Source organism: Sebastes umbrosus, chromosome 6, assembly GCF_015220745.1.
Source record: "Sebastes umbrosus isolate fSebUmb1 chromosome 6, fSebUmb1.pri, whole genome shotgun sequence".
Taxonomy (NCBI): domain Eukaryota; kingdom Metazoa; phylum Chordata; class Actinopteri; order Perciformes; family Sebastidae; genus Sebastes; species Sebastes umbrosus.
In genome coordinates this window covers 13013389-13037743 of record NC_051274.1, presented here as the reverse complement: position 1 = coordinate 13037743, position 24355 = coordinate 13013389, and the positions used below count along the sequence as shown (strand labels likewise).

Below are 24355 nucleotides of genomic sequence, written 5' to 3'. Positions count from 1 at the left end.
ACCCGCTACATTTATGCGCTTAAAAAGTTACAAATAGTCCCTTTAATTGCAACATCAACAGAGGATTTTTCTATACGTTTCCTGTCACGTCATTCCCAAACTTGATTCACTTGTTAATAATGTGCTCTCAGAACTGGCCTCTGGATCATTATCCAGCTAAAGTACCTATAATGACACAGCCAAGAACGGGGTGTTTATGAAACCCTGTGAACAAAAAGCTGATTTTTCATTTGGCTTACATGCATGTTTGATATTGAGTATATTTCATGTACTTAAAAAGCCTTTAACATTCTGTAATTGTGGATGTGTCCTTCTATGAACTCTAGCATAGTGAAAGAAAACATGGTGTACTTGTTCAGTATCGTGATGTCCGTTCTGTGTCTGCCATTTTCCAGTGAAAGCTTTTCTAAATAAATGCTGTGATCATGAAACATATTTCGGTGTTATTTTCATAATCCGTTATTGATTGAGATTGAGATGCGAAATAATGAGTCGACATATCCTAAACAATTCTAAACCTTTATTTTTCTAACAAGAGTGAAAAGAAACAAAGGCAACATTAAAATGAAAAGTTTATACACAAACTCACGACAACTGTGTGTCTGCAATATCAATAATAATAATAATAATAATAATATTTGAACCCAGGAAACAAAATAAATTGTGACAAAGTGAGTTACAGTGAAGTTACCTTAATTTGCAAAGAGAGAGAGAACGAGGGAGGGAGAAAACGAGGTGAAATAGAAAGGAAGAAAATATGGAGTCAGAAGGATGGGTGCTTAAAAAAAAAAGAAAGAAAAAAAAGGCATCTAAGGGAGGGAAGGGAGGAGAAAGACCAAGCCAAGAGGTACAGATATCCATTTTGGGAAAGTAGCACCAAAAACATTAATGCCTGTTTTTAACACTTCCCAAACTTTTCTCAGTTTATTCAAAATGCATGTCCCCTCAAAACAGCATCAAACACAAGATTCAATACAACTAAAAAATACAAGTGTAACCCACGGTGCTGTTGTCTTAAGATCAGCAGTCAAAAACCCCTCTGCTGTACCTCAGCTTCAGGATCCATGCCCCAAACAGAGAGTCCTAAATAAAACCCCATAGCTTATCCAACTTCAACGGGTGGGCTCACGTGAAGTGAAACTGCATCTGCCGGTGCGGAGACAGGCTTCGGTTAAACTAACATTTAATACAGTTGGGATAACGTAGCATACTGACGGACCTCGGATACAACTCTAGACACTCCTATTGCGGTAAGTCCCACATCGGTCCAACACGGTCTTTAATATGTTCACAGGAAAAATGGATCCAGGGGAAGGGTGGAGAATAAAGTTTGGGTAAGACAGTCTGAAATAAAAGTCAAGACGGGTGAGATATGGCTGAGTGTAGGATGAGACGGTGGAGTGTAGAGGGAGAGTCATCGCTCTGTTAGTGTCTGAATGCGTGAATGAGGGATGAGAGGGGACGTCGGGTACGGGTGGGTGGAGGGAGGGAGGGGATGGGATGTCCTGCATCTTCCTATAACTTGACACTGTCTTCTGGCACAGAATGCTCCGTCCTTTCGATTCCTCCGACGAATCCATTTCAACAGAGACTCCAGCGCTGACATTATCACAAAATCTGTCAAGAGACAACAGTAAAAAAAAAAATGTTCATCTCAAATAAAGCTTCAGCGATAAAACTACAATTTCCAGAAAATGAATTTAAAAAAAGCAAAAGCAAGCTCAAGGGGCGGTTTACCTGTGGATAGGTCTGGACAGGTAACTGAGGGAATGGGCCGTGGCTGATGGGACAGGTTTTCTTTGACTCCGAGGCATCCAGGGATCTTTCTCCTGCCCCTTCCCCACTAACACCTCTGTGGCTCTTTCTCTTCCTTTTGGAGTCCTTGGTTCGTCCGCGGCTGGTTCGTCGCTGCTCTTCAAGCTCAATCTGAGAGAGAGGACAAAAATATTAGAGGAAGCAGTTGAAGTGGACAGAACTCACGAAAAATAAGTAAGATAGCAATAAACAGTTAGTTTACTACTACATTATCTATCGGTTCCATCAGTCAGACTTTTGTTCTTGATACAACAGAGAAGCGACACTTCAAACACTGAAATGATGCAAAGTACAATTTCTTACATATTTGTATATAAACTGATAATTAAATTGCATTCAATCAATTCAAGTTAAGGACTTTTCAACAGACTATGGGAAGATTAAAACATCTGGAATTCATCATATCAATCATATCCGGATATTTGACTATTCGGTTATTTGTTCGTTGGGTAGGTATTCGGTTTTCAATTTTGGTATTGGGATATTTTTTTTTTTTTTTTACCCCACTGGATTACAAACATGCATAAAACATACCAAACCTTTTGAAAAGTGCTTCTTAATCAATAACAAATAAAAATACAAACAAAAATACTGTAGAATAACAGAATCCTTAAAAATGAATGCCTTTAATTATACCGAAAGACGTGAAATGCCTGGCAAAAAGAAAGGGGCAGAGGCGGAGCCTCCGCAGACTGCATTACGCACAGGTTTGCAGCCGTGCACTGCCGGAGAGGCGGTGCGTAATGTGTGTAGACAACAGCCTCAAAACTGTCGTTTAGGGGGAGAGGGCTCGCAAACGCGACTTTGACTTAGGTGTATTGATGTGGCTATTTTTGGGTTAGTTGGTACTAATGTAGTTTTGGTTTCAAGAATTTATTGTTCTATTTAGTGTTACATGTCTTATGTCTGTCTTTTAACATCTTGCCCCCTCAAAATATATATATTTTTTAAAAAAAGGTCAGACTTTATTTTCCTGACCTGAACGAGCGTGTGCAGTGTATCTCTGGGTGGAACTGAGGCAGCTTGCAGGACTCTGTGGATGATGAGTGTCTGGTCCAAGGACACCTCGAGCAGATCTCCTTCCAGCTGCAGCTCCACCAGCTGGACCCTGGTGGCTGGGAAAAGCTCCACTACCTGGCCTTTTAGTAAAGGCAGCAGGGGCAGCAGAGACCCCACACCTGAAAAATGAGCGGAACGAAAATGTTGTGAGGACTAGTGACTTGTGCAACGCATTGCTCAACTCAACTTTTGACAGCTACTTTTAAAATCAACACTCCATCTTACCTGTAACATTTGACTTCTTTTTGATGCCATTTTCACATCCAGCCTGTGGGCAAACAAACATGGTATTACAGGCAGGTTGGATACAGTATGACAAGAAAGTATTAGATCATTAAATTAAATTAAAATAAAGAGAGTCAGAATAAGGTGTTAACCTGAGTGCCGTTGCTTTCCTTGGTCTTCTTTTTCGGTGACTTCTCGTCCGTCAGATCAATGACTCCTTCCCCACCCTCGGAGTCTGATAAAACAATCACTGAGCTCCCTTCTGTCTCCTTTTCCACGTCTTCACTACGGAGAGTCTCTTTGAGTTCCTGCAGCCTCTGAAGCGCCTGCTGCAGCTCTGGTGTCTCCAGCGCCTCCTTGGCTCGGCCCTGCCAGGTGATGGCCCTCTCTGTGAGACACTGCAGCGCTTCTCCCTCAGGCAGACGCACCGGCAGCCTCTGCAGGGCAACAAGTAACGCCAGGATAGTCTCCAGGCGCGGGCGCCGCGATCGCTGGCATCGCGGACACAAGAAGCGCGAGTCCCAGTCCCACCAGCAGAGGGGGTTCCCTGGTGGTCCGGAGGATGGGAGCAGGGAAGGGAAAGGAACGCAGCCCCCGTGGAACCAGTCCTTACACAGATGACAGCGGAGCTGAGGGGCACGAAGCTGACCGGCGCACACGCACACTGACTGAGGAGGGGCGTGGTTACCGTTACCGTTCTCTTTTACAGAGTTCTCTGAGTGGCTGGATGTGTCCGTCTCCATGGTGTCGTCCCACCTCCCGTTCTCCTTGTCCTCCTTGCAACTTGCAGCGTTATGTCCAGATTTACACATGTTTAGCTTCTGTAACCTCAGTAGTGCCTCCTTCTCCTGGTGCTCCCCTTCTTTGAACGCCATCACCTAGAGAGACAAGGCACGCAAATCAAGCTCACATACTAGAACTAGTATCTATCTAACACCGTGTCCTAACTGGATGCAAGCGTCCGACTATCGCGACAGATGCTCTCCGTCCACACTGAGTACGTTAAATAAGCACTTCTGTTGTAAACAAACCACGTACATATTAGCTGTGTGCTCCATATCAGACTGGAGATGCTATCCACGTTTGTACTTTTGAAACAGAAAACACATGTTTTATATTGTGATATTTACTGGAAATAACATACAATATAGCCCACCGTGCATCTTGCTTGTGCCCGGGACAAGTTGCGACAACACCACAGGCAGTCAAACAGACAGACAGGTGCCGAGAAATTAAACATCATATAAAGCTAACATTCTGACTGATTTCTTCCTAACCACAATTTAAGTTAGTAAAGCCTAATTGTGGATGTTTCACTCACCAAACAGGTAGAAGTAAGAGGAGCACAGGATGCTTTTCTTACTCTCTTGGTCCTTGCATTTTAATGCACCCGATTTGTAGGCCTACTTAATCTCAATTTTATTCTACTGAGCTAGTGTTAAAAACACGAACGTCCAAACGGGAGCGTATCAAAACGAGGCTTCCTACTGAAACACTGCAGTGACGCCCCACATTTACCATAGTTTCCATAGTTGTCACTTGTGCTGTGTGTTTCTGTTTTGTTTTAACCATTAGTGAGGTTGGCTGTTACTTTTCTTGACACCAGGTAGCTTGTAATTATTTCTCTGGTGGACGCTGCGCATATATCTGCAAGCTTCAATGCTTGTGCTCAAAGTGGCAATAATCGAGTTAATATCCTCATCTATATCCAGGTAAATTGACACGGTTTTCTCCCGCTGTCGGCAGCACTGACGGCTCATTTCATCTAAACTAATCAGCCGTTCCTCGTCCATGTTGCGGTGCTCTCAATGCAAGCGACAGAAAAAATAGGAAGAGGGGCGTCCGACAAAAGCTCAGCTCAAAATGTAGCGTCGCACCACGCTGTGCAGCACCGGGTTGTTCGCGGCCAGTTAGGACACACAATAGAAAACAATGTAATTAAGCTGATTTTGTCTCTGATGCTCCCTCATGTCCCTTCATGTCACATCCAGTTAGTACACAGTGTGAGAAAACTAAATCTTAGAGGAATTAAAAATAAACAATGACATGCTCTATAAACTCACAATGGCTGCGGGGTCCCTCAGGTCGTGAGCAGAGAGGCCCAGAGTGTTGGTGTCAGAGTCATCTAAAGGCTCATCCAACAGCTCCGTCTCATCTCGCCTCTCTCTCCTTTTTGCGCACGGACATAACACCTGCGGGGCGACACTGAAGTTTAGTTCATGTTCTCATAAAAGGTTGCCTTGCCGTATACAGATGGTGTTGTTCAATGTCGACAGAAATACAATCTTTTTAAAATGTAATTTCCCCATTTCCTTCGAGTCTCCCACCTCTAGCAGACTGTGCTGGCTGCTCTTCTTCAGGAAGGTCTTGGTGGCCTTGTCCCTCCAGGAGTGAGCGCTGGCTACCTGTAGTTCCAGCTGTCTTAACTCCTCCATGAAGACTGGCAAGTCCCTTCCAATAGCCACCAGGCCCTCTAGGTCATCCAGGCATGGGTAATGCTCCCCATTCTACAACAAAGAAAGAATTAATAATTAGGTAACAATGTGAAAATACAGCATATTTTGCAAATTCAGGGATGCAATTACAGAGCGGGTTGGATAAAAACAGTGGGTGACCTCCGGGTCTGAGAAGTGAAGCCAATGCTGAAGTGCCTTAAATTTGCATTCTTCCTAATATCCAGCAGGGGGTGACTCCTCTGGTTGCAAAAAGAAGTCTGATTGTATAGAAGTCTATGAGAAAATGAGCCTACTTCTCACTTGATTTATTACCTCAGTAAACATTGTAGACATGAGTTTATGGTCTCAATCGTTACTTTCAAGTCTTCTTCAATACAGCATGATGTTCATTTAGTAAATTATGGTCCCATTTAGAGTCAACCAGCCACCACGTTGTCCGGTCTGGGAGTTGTCCGTGTTTTTGTATTAGAACTTTAACCCTTTCACAGTGTGTTTTTAGTTCATTAAAGTTAATTATAACCTTTTTGGTCGCCTAATAATATCTTCTATCTCAGCGTTGGTTTTTACTTATCTCCACCCTCTCGTGTCAATTCTGGTTGCAAAAAAACTAAGATGGCAACGACCAAAATCAATGGGTGACGTCACGGTGACTACGTCCACTCCTTATATGCAATCTATGTATAAAAATAAGGCCAATCTAAAAGACAGCAGAGATGATGTTTTTTTTCTTACCTGGATTTCCTCTAGGTCTGTTACCCAGGCCCGTGCTCGAGTGAGACAGCCCTGCAGAGCCAGAATGTTGGGCAGCTTGACAGGAATAAGCTGGGCCTCATTTACTATTGCCTCCAAAGTAGAGAGAGGGTGCTTTTGCCTGGAGGAACAAAACCATGACAAAGACATGTTGACATCTTTGCAACAGGATAAACTAGTTGTGAATTTATGACAACCTCTGTGACAGCTGAGGCGTAGTTTATGGTTTGACTTGTTTGTCTTACCTTTGTTCAAGGCAGATCTGTGCTTTTTCCTCCCAGCGTTCTGCGATCGTGAGCAGCTCCTGAAGCTCTGCCATGGCTGTCTCCACGGACGCACTCTGGGGCACGTTGCAGCCTGCTTCCATCAGGTTCCTCAAAACATCCAACATCACCTCCTGCCTCTCCCCTCCTTCTGAGCCCAGGGTGCGCCTCACGTCTGCCAGCCAATGGCCCTGCTCCTTTAGGCCCTGGAGTAAATCACACTCCGGCACCACGACAAGCAGCTGGGAGCCCTGGTCCAACAAAGTCTGCAGCTGCACAGGCGGTGAAGAGTCCCTCCTCCAGTCCTTGTCATTGGCTAGTAATTGAGCCCGGCTTTGGAAATCCTCCACTGTCCGCAGAACCGCCTTTAAAATCACACGGTACAGAGGTAAATTGTAATTGCATTAAATAAGGGTACAAATCTTAAGCTGAGGACATTTTTACATATTTACACAGTACATTTTATCAATTTTGGAAGGATAAACAAAATATACAAAAGCTAGTTTACTGTGTGGTTGACGTAACTCTCACCTGTACTTCCTCCAGCTGGGTGATCACACAGGGCAGGTTTTGCATCGTCTCTACCAAGGATTTCAGCTCTGCCAAAGTCATCTTACTTTCACTAAAAGACAGCAATATGTTAGTGCATGTAACTGAACAGATAGTGGAAATGTTAAAAGGTGCTAAATTCAAAATACAGAGCAGTAATATAGCAGCAAACAACTATGTGCTAAGCAAAGATATAGTGGAGTAATGGCGTCCTGAGCAGAGAATGAAGTCACTCTCCCTCTGTGTGTGTTGTAATCCGAGCTTCTCTGTGCTTTGTTTACATAGCCACGTGTGCATGTTAGTGCATGAGAGTCCCAGTGTGTGTGCCTCACTGGTTAGCTAATAGCCGTGGCTCTGCACTGCGTTCATATGGGGTTACCGTCCCAACCCCCGGCGTCGTAAAGCGTAGCACCCACCCTCCGGTTAACACCGTTAGCTATGTCAACACCGTTGTTTGCACTGTTCATTCTGTTAGCACCATTAGCTGCCAGCCGTCGGCTCACCCGTCGCCATGTTCAGAGCCATGCGGTGGAAATCCCTCAATCATAGATTTGCTCTGAATTTGGAATTTAGCACCTTTAAGTACAGTATGTGATCTACCATACCTGCTCTTTGAGTTACTGAGGAGTTCAGTACTTGTCTTCTGGCAGCGTACTATGTCTTTAAGAACAGTGTTGAGTTTCCGCAGGAGTTCGTTGTCGGGAAACTTTTTTTCTGCCGCTTCTATCTTCAGCGTCTCCAGGTCGTCAATTCCTGCAATTCAACAACCATTTGGTCATACTGATGATAATGAACAAGGCTATTATTTGACAATAATGTTTTCTTGTCTGGCTATTATTAATAATATGAGCATACTTTTGTTAATTTTTCATGACCTAATGTTGAATTTCTGTGGATTTATCCCTCCTGTTGTCTTCGGGTCAATTTGACCCGAAGACAACAGGAGGGTTAAGATCATCATTTTTCTGTTGAAACCAAGTTTAAAGGGACACATTTAGGCTGATTTCCCACCTATCTTGTTTCCTTCTTCCTGCTCGAGTGCCTCTTTCACTCTGTTGGCCCAGGAATCAAAGGACTCAGACCGAACCTTTAATCGGTGTAACATGGCTAACAGCTCATCCAGGGTGTATCTGTATCTGCAAAGCGAAGGGATAACAGAAAAGATTAAACACACACACGGCGGAGATCAAAGTAGAAAGTAAAATAACATTGTCTATTAAGAGACTGTTGTCACTCAGGATATCATGGTTCACTGCAAAACATTGGCACACACGCTCTCACACAGAGATAAATACCTGAGGTAGAGTTTTTCAGTGGGGCAGTTGCACAGATCCTGAGTGTGATAGAGACACACCAGACTCTCGGGACAGTTCGAGCAGGCCAGAGCAGAAAGGAAGCATGTGGTCTTGCATTTATCACACTGTCTCTCATCGTCAGGCAGCAGCTCAAATGCCTCGCGCTCTGCTTCGGTAATGCCCTGGAGGTACAACACGCAGATTTGATTAGACAATCAGATTCCCCATATTCTCATTAGAACATTATAATATCAGACACTTTCAGCACGGCACCAAACTGAACTGTTATTCACTTATAGAGTGAATAGATAATTAGAAGAGAAGCAAATAATCTCAAAGATCTATTTCTGTCTCACCCTTTCCATCAGACTCTTCCGCAGCTTCCTCTCCTCCTGAACAATAATGAACATTTCCCGGTGTGTAGCTGCAGCCAGGTTGAGGTCTAGCTTCTCTGGGCTGGCAGCCATTTTACAGGTGAGCTCCTCGTGGGAGAACACACAATACCTCCGTAGACGCCGGTAGTGCTCAATACAGGAACGGCCGGCAGGCAGCTGAGAGAGAGAGAGAGAGAGAGAGAGAGGAGTGGTGTTAATTATGCAGTACTGTGGACAATGTGAAATGACAACTTGAGAAAGTGTGAACATACTGTACATACCCAGTCTGCAGTGCAGAAGTTAACAGCTTCAGCAAAGTTATATCCCTGATTGAAGCCACTGTGGTAGGCTCTGGGGAAGGTGATGACAAACTCACCAGCACACTGGTTGGTACGTACAACCTGCCAACCAGAAAACACAAGTTAATCATAGAATGAGTTTTCACAAACCATATTTTTCTGCTGTGTGCACGTGTGTTTATGTGACACTGACCGGTACACCGTGAGACATGAGGATGTTGGGGTTCATGATGGTGACCAGCTGGTGCAGGAGGTCAGGTTGATACTCAAACAGCTCTGGCGTCAGCTTCTTCATGACCCCCTCGAGTCGCTCAGCTGCCACAGAGGGAACCCCATACCAAGTCTTGGGTTCACCCCTGGAGATGATAGATAAGAGGGGAAGTAAAGAACAGAGAGGGGAAAGATTTAGTCTTTCAGTGCCTTTATCATACGTCAAAAGCTGCTATTGTTTAAGCCTATGACTGCGATAGAACGCCAAAACCCACAACAATACACAAAAAGCCTTCTGTACCAGTGCAGGTAGTTGATGGAGTAGCTCCAGTGATCCTCAATGTGCCAGCAGAAAGCTGAGAACACCATGCCGACATAAAGCCAGGGCACCTTCATCCCAGAGATGTCTCCATTAATGTGGCACAGGAGCGACTGCTCCAGCACGGGCATCACGTTCAAGTTCCAGCCACTGCGGGCGTATTCCTGACCAACAAAGAAAACAGAATGCACTTAGAATAAGCTCTGGACGAGGATTATGGGGTTGGGTTTTGTTTATATTTAGTCCAATTCTACTTATCCATCCAGATTGATTTATTGACATAATATTTGAGCAAGTAATTGAGTGATTTATTTTTTAGACGATTTTTGGCCTTTGCACACCAAGTCAGTATTTTTTCTCCGAAATTGTGGTATGTTTAAAAATAAATACGACCTCACATTGTGTCAATCACGTTAACACACCGACTCTGAAACTTTCGTCCATCATTAAAGTTTTTGGAACAGGTTAGATTTCCTGCGTTTTTTTGCATCCGTCAAAAGGTCAAAAGAGGGATATTTGACCACTCAGAGCCACCATCCGTGCAAATGTCATCATCCAAAATGGTATGATCAACATTGACTTCGTCTCCCAGCACAAAGCACTTTACGATAAAGAAATAAAAGAATACAGAGATGTGGAATTCAAAGATAGATTGAGGCAGCTGATTGCAGAACAGCTTGGAATCGGGGATGGGAGCAAAACAAAGAATGTACAAAAGATTAGACGGTAGTGACTGTGTTCTGGGCAGCTAAACGATAGCTTCTTGCTAATATCATTCAGTCATTAGCCCCGTTTTGGACGAGCACTATCCATCGCACCCACGGAAATAATTCAGTTTTGTCTCATATTTGCTAATTTTCGCAAAAAATTAAATAAAACGCATCGGACTCATTGTGCAAGGTTTCTCTGCATAATGATTTTTATAGGACGGATTAAAAAAATGCATCCGGAAAACTGTCAATTGTCATAAATCTTCGAGAGGTTTTAGGATTATTGTCACGTTTAACCTACCATCTCAACCAAGTGCCTATTCAGAATCAGAATCAGAATGGTGTTTATTGCCAGGTGTAAGAGGTATACACTAGGAATTTTCTTTGGCATTATTGGTGCGAGACAAACTGTATAATAACAAAAGAATAGATAAAAACAAAAGAATAGATAAAAACGTTAGAATAAAATAATAAAAATGTACAATTTACAAATTACAAATAAGCTATAAACATGATATAAAGATAGTGCAAATATTGAGAGAGGGGGGAGAGTCAGTAGTGTGTGTGTGAGGGAGAGACAGTCACAGGGGGGCGGATGGGCTGTTGGAGAGCCCCACTGCCATGGGGAAGAAACTGTTTTTGTGACGTGAGGTTTTGGTCCTGATGAATCGATCGATAGTAATAACAACCAGACAGTTCGCAAACTCACTGTTCTCTCTCTACTTTTAATAATGTATGTATGTAATCAAAATATTGCAGCAAAGTTTCTGTTAAAATGTAAATGGTTACAGTCAGAATGCCACATGGGCCTTCTGCAGTCATGATACTGGATTTAAAATCTACTTCTAGTGGAGTTCAACGTAGTTCTCAACATTTTCAACATGTAAGCATGATGCTGCAGTCCTCACTTTATCCTTGATGACAACTGTTGAGATTACAAAAGAGAACGACAATGTGCATACCTCCTCTTCCTTTGTGAGCTTCCTCTTGCCATTGTTCATCGGGAAGCCGCTGCCAAACTCTTTGGAGTGTATGTCCGCTCCGTACTCGACAACCACGTCTTCCTCGATGCTACTGACCAACCTCCAGAACTCTCTCTCCACGAGCTCAGTGGGAACCATCTACACCGACAACAACACACAGGCTGGAGATTAGTCTCTGTCATTATCACCGGTCAGGTCAGAGTCGTGCTTCATAATGAATAGGTGATGTCTGGTGTGGGTGCGCTTACATGGACAGGCATGTTGAAGTAGTCCGCTTTGAAGGCATCCGCCATTTCCCCAAAGCTCTGCAGAGTGTACTCTCGTGTAGCCTGTTCAAAGCCAAACGCTTCTGCAGGTTTCTTACACTCCTAGAAAAAAGTTACACATTGAGAAAATCAAAACAAACTTTTAGTCATGTGGGTTAAAAGAAACCCGACAAAACATAGCACGAGTGTCAACGTTTTTACTTACCTCAGCCACACACTTCGGGCATCGCCAGTTGCCTTTGGGAGCATCAGTGAGCGGGGGCAGTAGACAGTAGGTGTGGTAGTTATCATCGCAGCCATCACACAGCAAGAGTTTCTCGTCATCATCTCCCCGACCACACATCCGGCACACAAAAGAATCCACCTTTGAAAAAATGAGAAAAGTACAAAACATTCATTCTAGGGCTCGGAGACTGACGAGTGTGGCTCACTTTTAACTGGAGCAGACAACCACAGTGAACCACAGCCCTGTAAAGCACTGAATATAACAAAAGATCAGATTGTGTGTGGAAAAGGAGTCACTATTCTGTCAAAGACCAACGCACTGCATTCACATTAGAAATGCAAGTAATACAGAGCACAGTGCATTGTGTTTAATCATTCGACTTCTCATGGTAGTTTGATATTCAACCTTGTCATGTTGATCTCAACTTCCGACTACCACCTGGGGGCGTTCTTTGGTCTACTTACACACTGTGGGTTGCCGAGGTTGCGTCTAAGCCTCATGGTCATTTTGGTACAAGGTCCATCTGCATCATCTGCCCTCTTGTCTTTCCCCTTCCCATCCTCTTCCTTTGGTTCTTCTTTCTTAACTGTGATGGTAGGAGGCGGCGGTGGGGGGCTCGATGCACTCCCGTCGCTCTGCTTCTCTTGAGCCTCCAGTGGCTCCGCTTTGACTGAGGTATCACCCGGAGTAGGAGACACGCTGTCCTTGATGGTAACGGTTTGAGGCAGCTCATCTAAAATAAAAAAAAAGAGGAGCGAGGAAGGATTAGATTCAGAGGTAGACATTTATACACAGAGATGCAGCGTTGCCTCCAAATTTCCAGGTTTCTCAACGTTACGGTTGACAGATTTAAAGACCATATAGGTTTAATTGCATGTGTCTGACAAGGTGTTTAAATGAGGTTGTGGTAAGGGCACTTACCTTTCTTCCTCATGCCTTTGTCCCTTGCCACCAGTCCAAGTCCCATCATCTTAGGCCCAGCGCCATAGATTTGTAGCTTCTTCAGTTCTGGGTTCTTCTCTATGTCTTCCTCCGTAGGCTCAGGCTGTGGATCAAAGTACATTTTCGTCATGAAGGCGTAGACAAACAACAACTACTCTCCAAAGCACAAAGAGCCAAGCAAGGGCCAGAAAAAGCCGAACAAACAGTTAAAACAGTGGAGCCTAGCAATGTCATCACAGGAAGGGATTATGCTCGGTTAGAGAGTGAGGAAAAGTTAGCCTAGATCACAGTGAAAGCTTCTACGTTAAGACCCACCACCAGAACACACAAACACCAGCAGTTGCAACCATACAGTTAGAGCAGAGTATTATTTACATTTTGTTAAATATGAGTCTCCTTTTTATCAAATCCTTGGTTTTTGTTCAAAGCATATTATATTGTTTTATGAGTTTTCTTTTTGCTCGAGTTAAACATTAGCTGATTCTGAGTAGCAGTAGTTTAGATAGTTATTATTTCTATTACCCAAAAGGCAGGTGATGCTTATTTTCCATTTAAGTGTGCCTCAGCCGTGTAACAAGAAGCAAGTGTCCTCATTTTAGACATGTAGTTTTATGCTAAATGTGCAGAAAGAGTTCAAACTTAGATCGTTAGCTTATTGGTCAGAGTTGTTTCCTGTTCCAATCACATTTCATCATCATGTCTGACTCGCTATGAACAACAGTAAGATAATAGTATAAAGAATATTGAATAGGAAATTTGTTTTTTCAAAATTTAAAGTAGTCTTGACTTAGACTTGCCCCCTATTTTAAGTCTACCTCAAAACTGCTCTGACTTGGACTTGTCTCGGACACAACTTAAGTGGTCTCGACTTCAGACACTGCTGCATTCTCAGAGGTCATTATCACATTTCCTCTTCTCACTTTCTATTATTGGAGGCATATTCTGAGCTGTCCCAAGAGGACCTTGTTTATAGTTAACAGCAGTGAACCTTGTTTTCTTGTAGCAGGAGGCTTTTAGATGTGTGGAGACGGTGGGTGAAAACAGTTTAAAGTGCTGTGCCCCTTTAAACTTTTTTTTGCAAACATTGGTAAAACAGAAACTTAATGAGACTTAGCAACATTGTAGTAAACTCTTTGCCATTTAAGACTTCCTCCCTTGCCTTAAATTGTTTTTGCGCCACACTATTGGGCTCTAGTTCCTCTGCCATATGATTGCAAACAGTACACACAAGTCACGTGTGATCAGCACTGTAGACAGAAACACAGAAGGTCTTAACATCACTTTCAATAATCACTGAGTAGATCTAAAAAGCACATAAAAGCAGGTTCCAACATAAAACATCCATTTAAGGTGCTTTCACACTGACAGTTTAGTCCTAATCTGGGAGAGGCTTGGCTTCTACTGGAGTGTGCACAAAGACATCAGTAATATGTGTGCAGTCAGAACGCAACCTGTATTCCCAAAACAAGAAAATGAATGTATGCATGTCATGACAACTTTGTTAGAGCCATTCCTGGCACAGAAACTGGACAGATACACTGCCATGAAAGATAACATTCAAGACTTGTTTTACCCCCCCAAGAAGGGTAATGGAAGAAGCACATTTGTTTAGACTTTACCACCTGTATGCGACTGCAATCTCTTCAGTCGTGCAAATGCAACTCCCGCTGCCCATAAATTGTTGTATATTTTCTGCGTAGATAAAAACAGGCCCCTTTGGTCCGGGGCCAAGATAAGTCATATTGCACCCAACTTTGATCCTACCTGTATTAGATGTAAGATTGATCCTGCTACTTTATACCACCAATGTTGGACCTGCCCTTCAGTGGCAAAACTCTGGGACAGGATATTTAAATGCCTCTCTGAAATACCCCCCACGAATATTAAGCCCTCTCCGTGCGTGGCGCTATTTGTGAGTTTTACCAGTAAATCTCGCCCCTGTCTAGACTTCAGCATGGGGCGGTGGCCGTAGCTACGTCTCTCGCAAGAAGGGTCATTCTTTTAAACTGGAAGTCGCCTGACACTCCACCATTCAGGAACCGGGTTAGAGATCTGCTGATATCTTTGAGTTTAGATATTCACGTAAGGGTAAATCCAACATTTTCTCTAAGATCTGGGACCCCTATAAAGCTTAATGGCGAAGACTGATTTTTAACCAATTCCCCCTCTCTTTTTAATTTGCTACTATCGTTATTGGTACTATTGTCATTAGTATTATTTCATTTTATAATCTGGCTAGCCATGCTGTATCTATTTCTGTCCCCTTTACCATATTTCTAGTTTGCCTCTCTGCATCCGTCTGACTGTATGTCTGTATAACTGACCGGATATGTAATGATCTGAATTATTCGTGTTTGTGTTCTTTACTATAACACCAATAAAAACTGTTTAAAAAAATAGGCCCCTTTTCCTATCACCTTAACTTTGTTGAGCAAAGTATAATATAAGTGGGATGGATATTGGAAGCAGTAGACAACAAAGCAGGTCAGCAGGTCTTGATGGTGGAAGCAAAAAAACAAGTAAACCTAGAGAGACTTGGAGGCAAACAATGTGTTCAAAAAGGGTAACTGTTTTTCTAAAATACTTCCGTGCTTTCAGTGACTCCAATATTTTACTGTCCATCATCAGACTATGGCGCTCTGCAAGTAAAACTCGATTAAATTAAACCTACTAGGTTCTTCTGTGTGAGTGCACTCAATAGAGAACGCATGCAGCCACACTGTTAGCTGCTGTAGCGAGTAGACAGCGAGGCAAATCAGCAGAAGGCACACAGACAGCCCAGCGACAAAGCATTTTCAAGCCAAGTGCAACCACAGAGACAGAGCATGGGTGAAAGAGAGAAATCCAGAGAGTGCATCAGCCCCACAACAACTAGACTAGGAAGAGTGTGTTTGGCGATTGGGGAGAAAGTGAAAGTTTCTTCAGGAGCTTACAGTGAACTGTGCCATTTAGGACATCTGGAACAGTAGTTCTCAACGACGTAATTTGGCACAGGAATCCAAATTTGCATACATTCAAGACCCAATATTAAGTTGTTGCTGTAATATAATGCCTAAAAACACACTGACATGGTCCCAAAACACCTTTGTCCAACATACACATGGCTCATTTAAATAACGGTCCTAGAGCATGTTCATGAAGAACAAACTTCTTAAATAAAAAGAGAAGAAACCGAACAGGGAAATATTCCTCTCTGTGTTCATTGTCTGGTCTAGAAATGGAAGATAATGGTGGTTTACTAATGTCGTGCACCAACTATTATTGTAATGCCATAGAGTTTTTTTATGGCTTTTTTTTCTAACGTCTGCAACTGTCATGTGAACCTATTATGGGTTGGGGTGTATGATTGCATGTTAATGATTTAGTGGTTAGTAAAACGAAACATCTAGACAACTTCAGAGGGGGTGAGGTGGTCTAGGAAAAGAGGCAGGAAGAGAGCGGGTGGGGGGTAGCGGAAGGCGAGCTTGTATGCTCGAGAGGCAGTACCGAAGAGATGAGTTGAGAACCAGTGGTGAGAGGATGAGGGACCAGATCCTCTGGACCCTGCAAGGGGAGACAATAACAGCAACAATAAACTAAGACAAGAGGGAAAAAAGGGAGATGAGAGAGGAAGGGAGGGAGCCACTCGTTGTCACTGGGACACATTATGACACATCTGATGCAGGACCTATAACGGTCCAACAGAAAATGTTGTGGATCTAGATACTAAATTCTTCATTGCAAATTCAACATGAAGTTTATTTTTCAAATGTTTGGTGGTATATCTAGTAATTCTTTGGATAGGGTTGCATCATTTAAAGCCTCTGAACACCCAGATGTTTTCAGTTATCTTGGCTGATTAGACGTCTACTCAGGTTGAAGGTGGGTCGGAGCTTTGTTGGAATTTATTAGGTCAAAAATCATCTCTTCTTCATCTATCAATAAGAATGATAAAGGCGTAATTTGGCCGCCCTAACAGGTGCAACAAAGCTTACAGGAGACTCAGTCTAATCAGCCAGATTAACTGAAAACACCCGTGTGAGGCTTTAAGGTCTGTTTGGCTCATTTTGCAGTCCGATACACCAGTTTGTTGTAAGACCATTGTCGTTAAATATCAGGATTTTTAGTACGAGCTGAGCTATTACAACAGCATACTATTTAGACAATCATGTTTCTGTTATCTCAGCCCTGACCTGACAAGTTGCTGTCAACAACTAGTCGGTGATTCAGCTGTCACACCAACAGGATTTATTCTAATTCTATTTGGCACCGAACAGAAATGGGACTGGGAAGATGTTTCAGTTTGGGAATGTACTGTTTGTTGACAAGTTTGTAGTCCAGCTAGAGGTAAACAATAGAAATATCTACTGGGTCTTAAATCTGAATATGAAATACAATCCCATCTGAAATGGTTAAAAATGTGCCAAACTTTTAATAAAGAAATGCTCCAACCTCAACATACTGTCCTGTATGAGCTGTAATGAGAACAAAAAGTTCCATTCCTTGGAAAGTCTCTGTTTTGCGTCAATCATCTTAATTATTTTTTAGCACAAATCTGCAAACTTATTTTTGTTCATACCAATTCGGCATATTTTAAAATATGCAAAACAAAAGATGTATTCCAGCATAATAAATGAAAAAACTAAAATCCATTGGCGAGCATTACGCACTCAAACTGATGAGTAAGCCATCAACCACCTGGGGGAGGGGAGGGAGGGTTTAGGGTAGAAAATGAAGCTGAGGTTAGGTTGCATGTAACATGCATGAAATAACAGAATGTTGGTCGGTCCAGAAGTTGCGTAATCATATGTGGTTTATGAAATAAACAGTGATGTGTCTACCAGTGAGATGAAGGGGAGTGGAAGAAACAAAGAAGAAAACAAAATAAGACATGGAGCAGAGAGCCAACACAGCAGAGTTAAGCGCAGCAGCATGGCGGGATGGAGAGTAAGCAAGGCGGGATTGCGCTCTGAGTGCACTGTCACATCTTCCACACACTGCTCGGTCCAACAGACACTTGAGTAGACTGTTGGCTAGACTTTTTGTTTACCTGTAATGATGGAAGCTCTGTTGTTATTCATTTGGCAGTAGATGGTAAACTATTAGATGGTTCTAAAACTTTACAATGTTAACAAACACGATTAGAGGCTGCCGGCCTTTTACGTTTGCTGTTCAAACCAGCTCATCAAATAGCAAGCATATATCTATTGTACACTAAGCTTTAAAGTCCTGGGAAAAAAACTGCAGATTTCTTTCAATTACAACATTTAGACACACTGTAGTTGGCACATTAATTAGTGAATTACTAACACAAAAAATACAAATATCATCATTAGTGGCAAGGATTTTGATGTGTGGTTTAAGTCCTGTGGGAAACCATCAGTGATAAAGTAATTATAGGTCAGGACAGCCTGACAGCCTTAACCTGGTAGTTAAATTCATTTCTGTCATTCTCCTTTAATACAGTCCCACTGCTGAAACAAATTCATCATTTGACAGATCAGTTGAACCAAGCCCATGCAAGTTTTGTGGTCTTGAAAAGCAGCTGTATAAACAAATGTTATTTTATCTCCGATTGGTTCCGAGGCGGAAATGTGATCCGAAAAGTATATTTAAGTGACCAAAGTACAGTCCAGTGTAGCGTTACTGGTCATAGAGGTATACAAATTAATGGAAAGACAAGTAAGGGTAGGAACTCTCACTCACATCGGGCTGGCAGCGGTTCGCTCTGCGTCCGTAACTGCTCGTTTTGGATGGCTGCACAGACTGTCGAAGGGGGATGGAGTGGGGCTTGTACTCTTTATCCACATCCTCACCATCATAGTGCTTTGGCTTGACATGCTAGAAATGATGTAAAAAAGAGAGTTTACATAACAACATGTGAATATACAGACGATGTACCGCAGTAAGTCTTTTCATTCTATCAAAAGAAAGGATACAACGCATCATATAGTGACTGAGCTACTCTATGCAGATGGACTCATTTTCAAAGCTATCTATTAACTGATCACCCCATGTAACACAGAAAGGAGAGAAAAGAATGTGTAGTGTGATACCGGCATGCTGGCACCAGACTGGAACAATTCAAAGGGGTAGACGATCCTCTCGTAGTGCGAGCGCAGCAGAGAACCAATGTTCTTGCCTGGAGGGTAGCCAAGCCTCTGGGCCACACGAGCCCAGCGCCGTTCCTTACAGACCATCTCAAAACCTCCTTCATCTGTCACAATCTGGAACGGAAAGACAAGTTTAGAAAATTATAGGTAAGGAACAAAAAATAACTACTTTCAAAATGCATTTTCAGAGTACAAACATTTCAATTAATATCTACCCTTGACAGGGCGAAAAGATCAAGGATGCGCCTTTCAATGTGTGGGATTTTCAAGGACGACGCCTGGACCTCCCAGAACCTGGCGATGCGGTCCAAAAAATTGAGCTTCACTCTGGTCTCCGCCTAAAATGAGATGCATGAGTGACTACCATGATTACTATGACCAGTTCCATCAATAACTTCAATTATCTGTCAACAATGTACAGCTGTAAAGGAAAATAGAGGAACTTACCTCCAACTCATTAAGCCTCTGGATGCGGGGTGTGAAGCGGAAGGTATCCAGCTCCACTGAAAACGGCGGTTGCCAGTCCTATTTGGGAGCAAAGACATGCAATTAAACTTGTAAGCCTATATGCTAAAACATCAACAACAACTTGTGTAATTTCTGCATTGATGTTGACCTCTATCACTCAAGGAGCTGACTAAAACAACAAATAAAAATGGACTTGAAAGATTAATGAGATAGTGAGCTTAGTTTGGGCTTAAACTTGATTTAATTATGGCTTTCAGGCTAAAGAACTTTTCAGTTTTAACCAAGATGGATCACCAAGGTCGCCTACTCAAGAGCAGGAGAAGTTCACACTATCAACTAGGGATGTCATGAAAACCGATACTTCGGCACCAAGTGGATCACAAAATTCTGAAAATGTGACGGTACTTGTTTTTCTACAGTAACGCAGGTACTGCAGGTGCCTCCCGCTGTTGTGGGGACAATAGAAAATGTGTTTGGGATGCAGTAAATTCACTATTGACGCATCTCTGGTAATGCTACATTGTGAACAACAAATCAGTGTTGAAATCGTCAGGACAGGAGCTAGTTAACGTTAGTAGCCGGTAAGAAGCACAATCCTGTACGGAGCTAACAACTAACGTTAAGTGGAGGGGCCATTGATTTACATTATGATGCGTCATGTGTTCAGGCTCTATTCAGTAAATATGGAATATTGGGCGAGGTTAATACTAACGTCATCATGATGTGTTCATGTAAACTTTTAAAATGTAGTTTTTGGCGAGAAACTTGAATAAATAGTTGTTTGAAGGAGAGGCTTTCACAGCAATATAAAATAGATAATAGAGAGGGAATTATGACCTGTTTAAATTTCCTAACAAAAAACAGTATGCAAACAGTAATAAATGAGTGGATGTTGAAGTACGTGGGATTTATTATTTTACTTCTGTTTTTTACCGTGGTATCGAGAATCGTGGAATTTCCCAGGTATCGGTATCGGCTACTAAATTCTAGTATTGTGACGTCCCTACTATCAACAATTTAAGTCCTGCCTCCTCACCAATGAATTCTGAAAAAAACATAATCCCTACACGATCTTGACATAGAAAAAATGCTGCACTGTCAGTTATGTGACCAGCATTTAGTAATACCACTATAACTGCATGATTACATCCACCAAACCCTAAAGATAAGCAGTGATGAGGCTTTAATTTACACACTCACACCATGTCCTCCAGTAATCCTCTCTACCCTCTGCTGCAAAAACAGCTTTACTTTTGTTTAAATGTTTTATTCTTCAATGTAACTCCTGTAACAATGTAATGTATTTCCAAATTGCATTTGTTACAAATTATAGCGAATTATAGTGTTTATGAGAGAAGCACAAAATGTAATTTATGGAACATAAATGCAACTGAATATGAGTGTAAATCTTGTTTTGGGGGAGAGTATGTATAAAGTAAATTACTACCTGTAGCTGTTTTATTGTTATTATAGCTCATTTTTGTGTAAATATTCTACACATTTAATCCTGCTGAATCATCATTTTTCCCTTTGCAACAACACAAACATCTGTGGGAATCAGTCATTTGATCTCATCTCATATTAAACGGCTGCTCTTTTGTTGTTCACGTTGCACATAACTTTGTCATCGTCAAGATTAAAACAGTGAGTCCATGTGCTATTACTTAGTACTTATAGAGTAACACTTTAAACCCAAGGCATGGCACAAATGTTACACATAGAACACAGTGAGCATGTCATTTTTTCAACATAATCAAAACATAAGCAAATATTTACTGGTGGAGGTCGAATTTTGCAGATTCCAGACTTCTCTGCAATTGGACGTATCTTTGCGATGTAACCCAGGGGGTCCTGAAACTCCTCCCATGATGGCTCAAATACTGGACACTCCGGAGGAGGTACAAACTCTTCCCCTTCCATTGCCCTGACAACAGGAAGAATGACAATGCAAGTTAATGAACTCTAGCAGACTCATGAATGGGCAGGACAGCATCAATACAGCATCCCAGAAAGCCTTTTTATGTATTATGTGTTTTATGTTTTGTTTTTAATTTGTAGAGTACAATTTAAAACCCTAAGACCATGCATGCTTTAAAAAGACAATTTAAAGCCATTGTTTTTTTTCTGAATTGATTTACACTTTTCTTTCTTCAGAGTGCTGTAGGGTCACAACGTTGTGTGAAACTGATACTTTTGACATTTTGATGTTCACTGGCCAACATTTTGTCTTCAGAAACAACATGTACATAACACACACATCTCAATAAATGTTCCCAATGACGGTAACCTGAAACAAATTTTTACAAAGGCAATGCAAAGTTAACATGGGAGCCTAATTTATTTAATGACGAGTAAAAGAGACCAGTGTATGAGGACATAAAAAGCACATTATGCAGTTACTACATGTCCCTGCATTTGTTTACTCTGACTCATACTACTTCCTGGTCTAGCACTGGCATTGCTGTCAGCATTAAATATATGGCAGTAAGTTCCTCTGCATGTTTCATAGTTTATCATTTCCCCCAAAAAACTTCACATAATAGTCAATAACAACAGACATGGATAATCCCAGGATAAGGATTTAGGGTATTTTTGGTCCCCTAAAGTGATCCTTGTTAAAAACCCCTCCCCCAACACCAGACAACAAAACAAATGCCATGCACTGTTTAAATCAACAAGGCCCAGGGTGGAAAAGGACAAAACTTTTGAAGTGATGCTTCATCAGTAGCAGAACAGAGCAACAATCAAAACGATTTAAAGCTGATGACACATTTCTGCATGTACTTGAGCAATAAGCATTGCTTCATGTAATGTGTTTCATAAGAATCTTCATAGTAAGAGTCTTACATAAATGTTGTCCTGGGGGCATTTTATCATGAAAATCATAACAACTATGTTGTGGGACTACAGTGCCAAAGTGTCCCCATCTATCTGATCCTTAAAAAGGCCTTCAGACAAACAATGGCGTGGAGGCCATGAACCCTGAGGTATAGAGAAGGCCATAAAGGCATCCCTGTGGGCTGGGCTGGATTAATCAATCAGCTTTAGAAGAGACACAACAAAAACCAATTACTCGATGACACAAGCCTAAATAGTGACATTTTAAAAGTACATCTTGTTAATAATACTCAATATAATACACATTAACTGTTAAATAACTGTGTAACCGTTAACTACTAAAACTTAAACTAACAGAATAATTAATAAATGTCTCCAATTAAGTTAATCATAGTGTTTTAGTTAAGTGTCATTCATTTGTTTTCTTCTGGACGTGTGTTTGTGTCTATTGTTCAGCTATCAGAGGCGATAACGTCGCTTGGTAAAGCTAACATTAGCATCCTACTAAAACTTGAACTAACACAAGATGTAATAAAATGAATAATAGTGGGATAGATAAGTGTCATTCATTTCTCTTCTTCTGGACAAACCATGAAGTGTGTATTTGTGTGCATTGTTCAGCTCTCAGAGGCGTAATGAGCTAACATTAGCATCGAGGCCTCCTCTTCTTCCTCAGCCCAGTCCCATCCATCTCCTCCCACGGGTTGACTCCAACTAGCATTAGTGAGCTAACCTGGCTGGCTGAGGGGAAAGTCAACAATCTGAGCTCATACAAGCTAACTAGCCTAGCCTAGCCTACAGGCTAACATCGACGCTACCGATACGCTCGTATATAACATGTAACGCGATGTGGAAGAACAACATGCACATTCACTAGTGTGTGTCGGTGTGTGTGTCCGGTAACTGACCCGCAGACACCGTGATGTCCCGGGGTGTGATCGGGCCGGTGGTCCTCTCTGTTGTTGTGATGAAGCTAACGTCTCTCAGCTGTGCTCAGGTCCAGTTCAGCTTCAGCAAAGTTCACCGTGTTTCCAGCCTCACTTCTCCCTTTACGTACTCCGTTCAGCCGAACACACGGCTTCAAACTGTGTATGGTTCGTTTAATAGTAAGCGAGAGTCTTAAACTTTATCAATTGTTGTCGTTATCACTCGTTTTCCTCCGACTGAACATCATCATCACTCTTCTTCAGGTCCATTCCTATCTTTCTTGACGAGACGCCATCTTAGTTTTTTCTCACGACCGAAGCACAACCTCGAAATCTTCACACCACGTCCGTCACGTTTACTCCCTGAAAGTAGTACCCACGTACGCCACTACCAGGCGAAGCACATTACAGCGAGGGCCGGCCGTGGAGCCTTTATGTAAGTACACATGAGCAATGCCATCACGTTAACATACTGTCATCACAAAAAGAAAGTAATATGTATGTATGTATTTATATATATGTACAAAAAAATAAATATATATATATATAAAAAATGAATATATATATACAAAAAATATATATATACAAAAAAATATATATATACAAAAAATAAATAAATATGTGTGTATGTATATATATTTATATATATATACATACAAAAAAATATACAATATATATATTAAAAAAAAATATATATATATATATACAAAATATATATATATATGTATGTATATATATGTGTATATATGTATATATATATGTATGTGTGTATGTGTGTATATGTATATATATGTGTGTATGTGTATATATATGTTTGTATGTGTGTATGTAAGTATATATATATTTTAAATGTTTTTTATTTTTTTTCCTCCTCTTATTATTATTATTTCATGACTTATTTGTGGATACTCTCCCTGTATAAATATATATATATGTATATATATATATATACATATATATACATATATATATGTATATATATGTATGTGTGTATGTGTGTATATGTATATGTGTGTACGTGTATATATGTGTATGTGTGTGTGTGTGTGTGATTGTGTGTGTATGTAGGTATATATATATATATTTTACATTTTTTTATTTTTTTCTCTTCTTTTCCTTATTATTATTTCATGACTTATTTTTGGATACTCTTCCTGTGTTGTATTCTCTACAATTTGAATTTTATGTATCCATGATTGAGAATCAGTTGGGTCTTTTGTGGCCAGCTGTGGCTGTTTGTGTGTATGTTGTTGTCAGGTATGACATTGAGTTGTGTTGTGTCATGGGTGA

At 41.5% G+C, this 24355-nt stretch overlaps 1 protein-coding gene across 2 annotated transcripts; it reads right to left on the bottom strand.

The window, feature by feature from the left end:
• Positions 1 to 500: 500 nt before the first annotated feature.
• On the bottom strand, positions 501 to 23441 carry kdm5c (lysine (K)-specific demethylase 5C). 2 transcript variants are annotated; one of them, XM_037773342.1, is made up of 29 exons: positions 23048 to 23441; positions 21078 to 21225; positions 19281 to 19358; positions 19049 to 19171; positions 18777 to 18947; positions 18427 to 18561; positions 16228 to 16284; positions 12721 to 12844; positions 12264 to 12532; positions 11779 to 11937; positions 11556 to 11675; positions 11287 to 11445; positions 9597 to 9778; positions 9279 to 9441; positions 9068 to 9187; positions 8769 to 8963; positions 8413 to 8594; positions 8129 to 8253; positions 7723 to 7870; positions 7100 to 7190; positions 6551 to 6933; positions 6288 to 6426; positions 5427 to 5606; positions 5163 to 5291; positions 3252 to 3977; positions 3100 to 3142; positions 2794 to 2993; positions 1738 to 1926; positions 501 to 1617 (listed from the first exon to the last, which is right to left on the bottom strand). In XM_037773342.1, the coding sequence occupies exons 2-29, from the start codon at positions 21219 to 21221 to the stop codon at positions 1609 to 1611; spliced, it is 4743 nt and encodes a 1580-aa protein (XP_037629270.1). In that variant the 5' UTR covers positions 21222 to 21225; positions 23048 to 23441; the 3' UTR covers positions 501 to 1608. The 2 variants fall into 2 exon arrangements, with proteins under 2 accessions (XP_037629270.1, XP_037629271.1); XM_037773343.1 differs by lacking the exon at positions 16228 to 16284 and having other exon boundaries at positions 23048 to 23440.
• Between the last annotated feature and the right edge of the window lie 914 nt (positions 23442 to 24355).

What these genes read in the sequence shown, in the direction of transcription:
- kdm5c (XM_037773342.1), bottom strand. Translation starts at nt 21,221, where the DNA reads ATGGAAGGGGAAGAGTTTGTACCTCCTCCGGAGTGTCCAGTATTTGAG. An exon ending in ACTTCTGCACTGCAGACTGG is followed by an intron (nt 8,964 to 9,067) that starts GTATGTACAGTA and finishes TCTCTCTCTCAG; the next exon opens with CTGCCTGCCGGCCGTTCCTG. An exon ending in CAGACCTAGAGGAAATCCAG is followed by an intron (nt 5,607 to 6,287) that starts GTAAGAAAAAAA and finishes TCTTTGTTGTAG; the next exon opens with AATGGGGAGCATTACCCATG.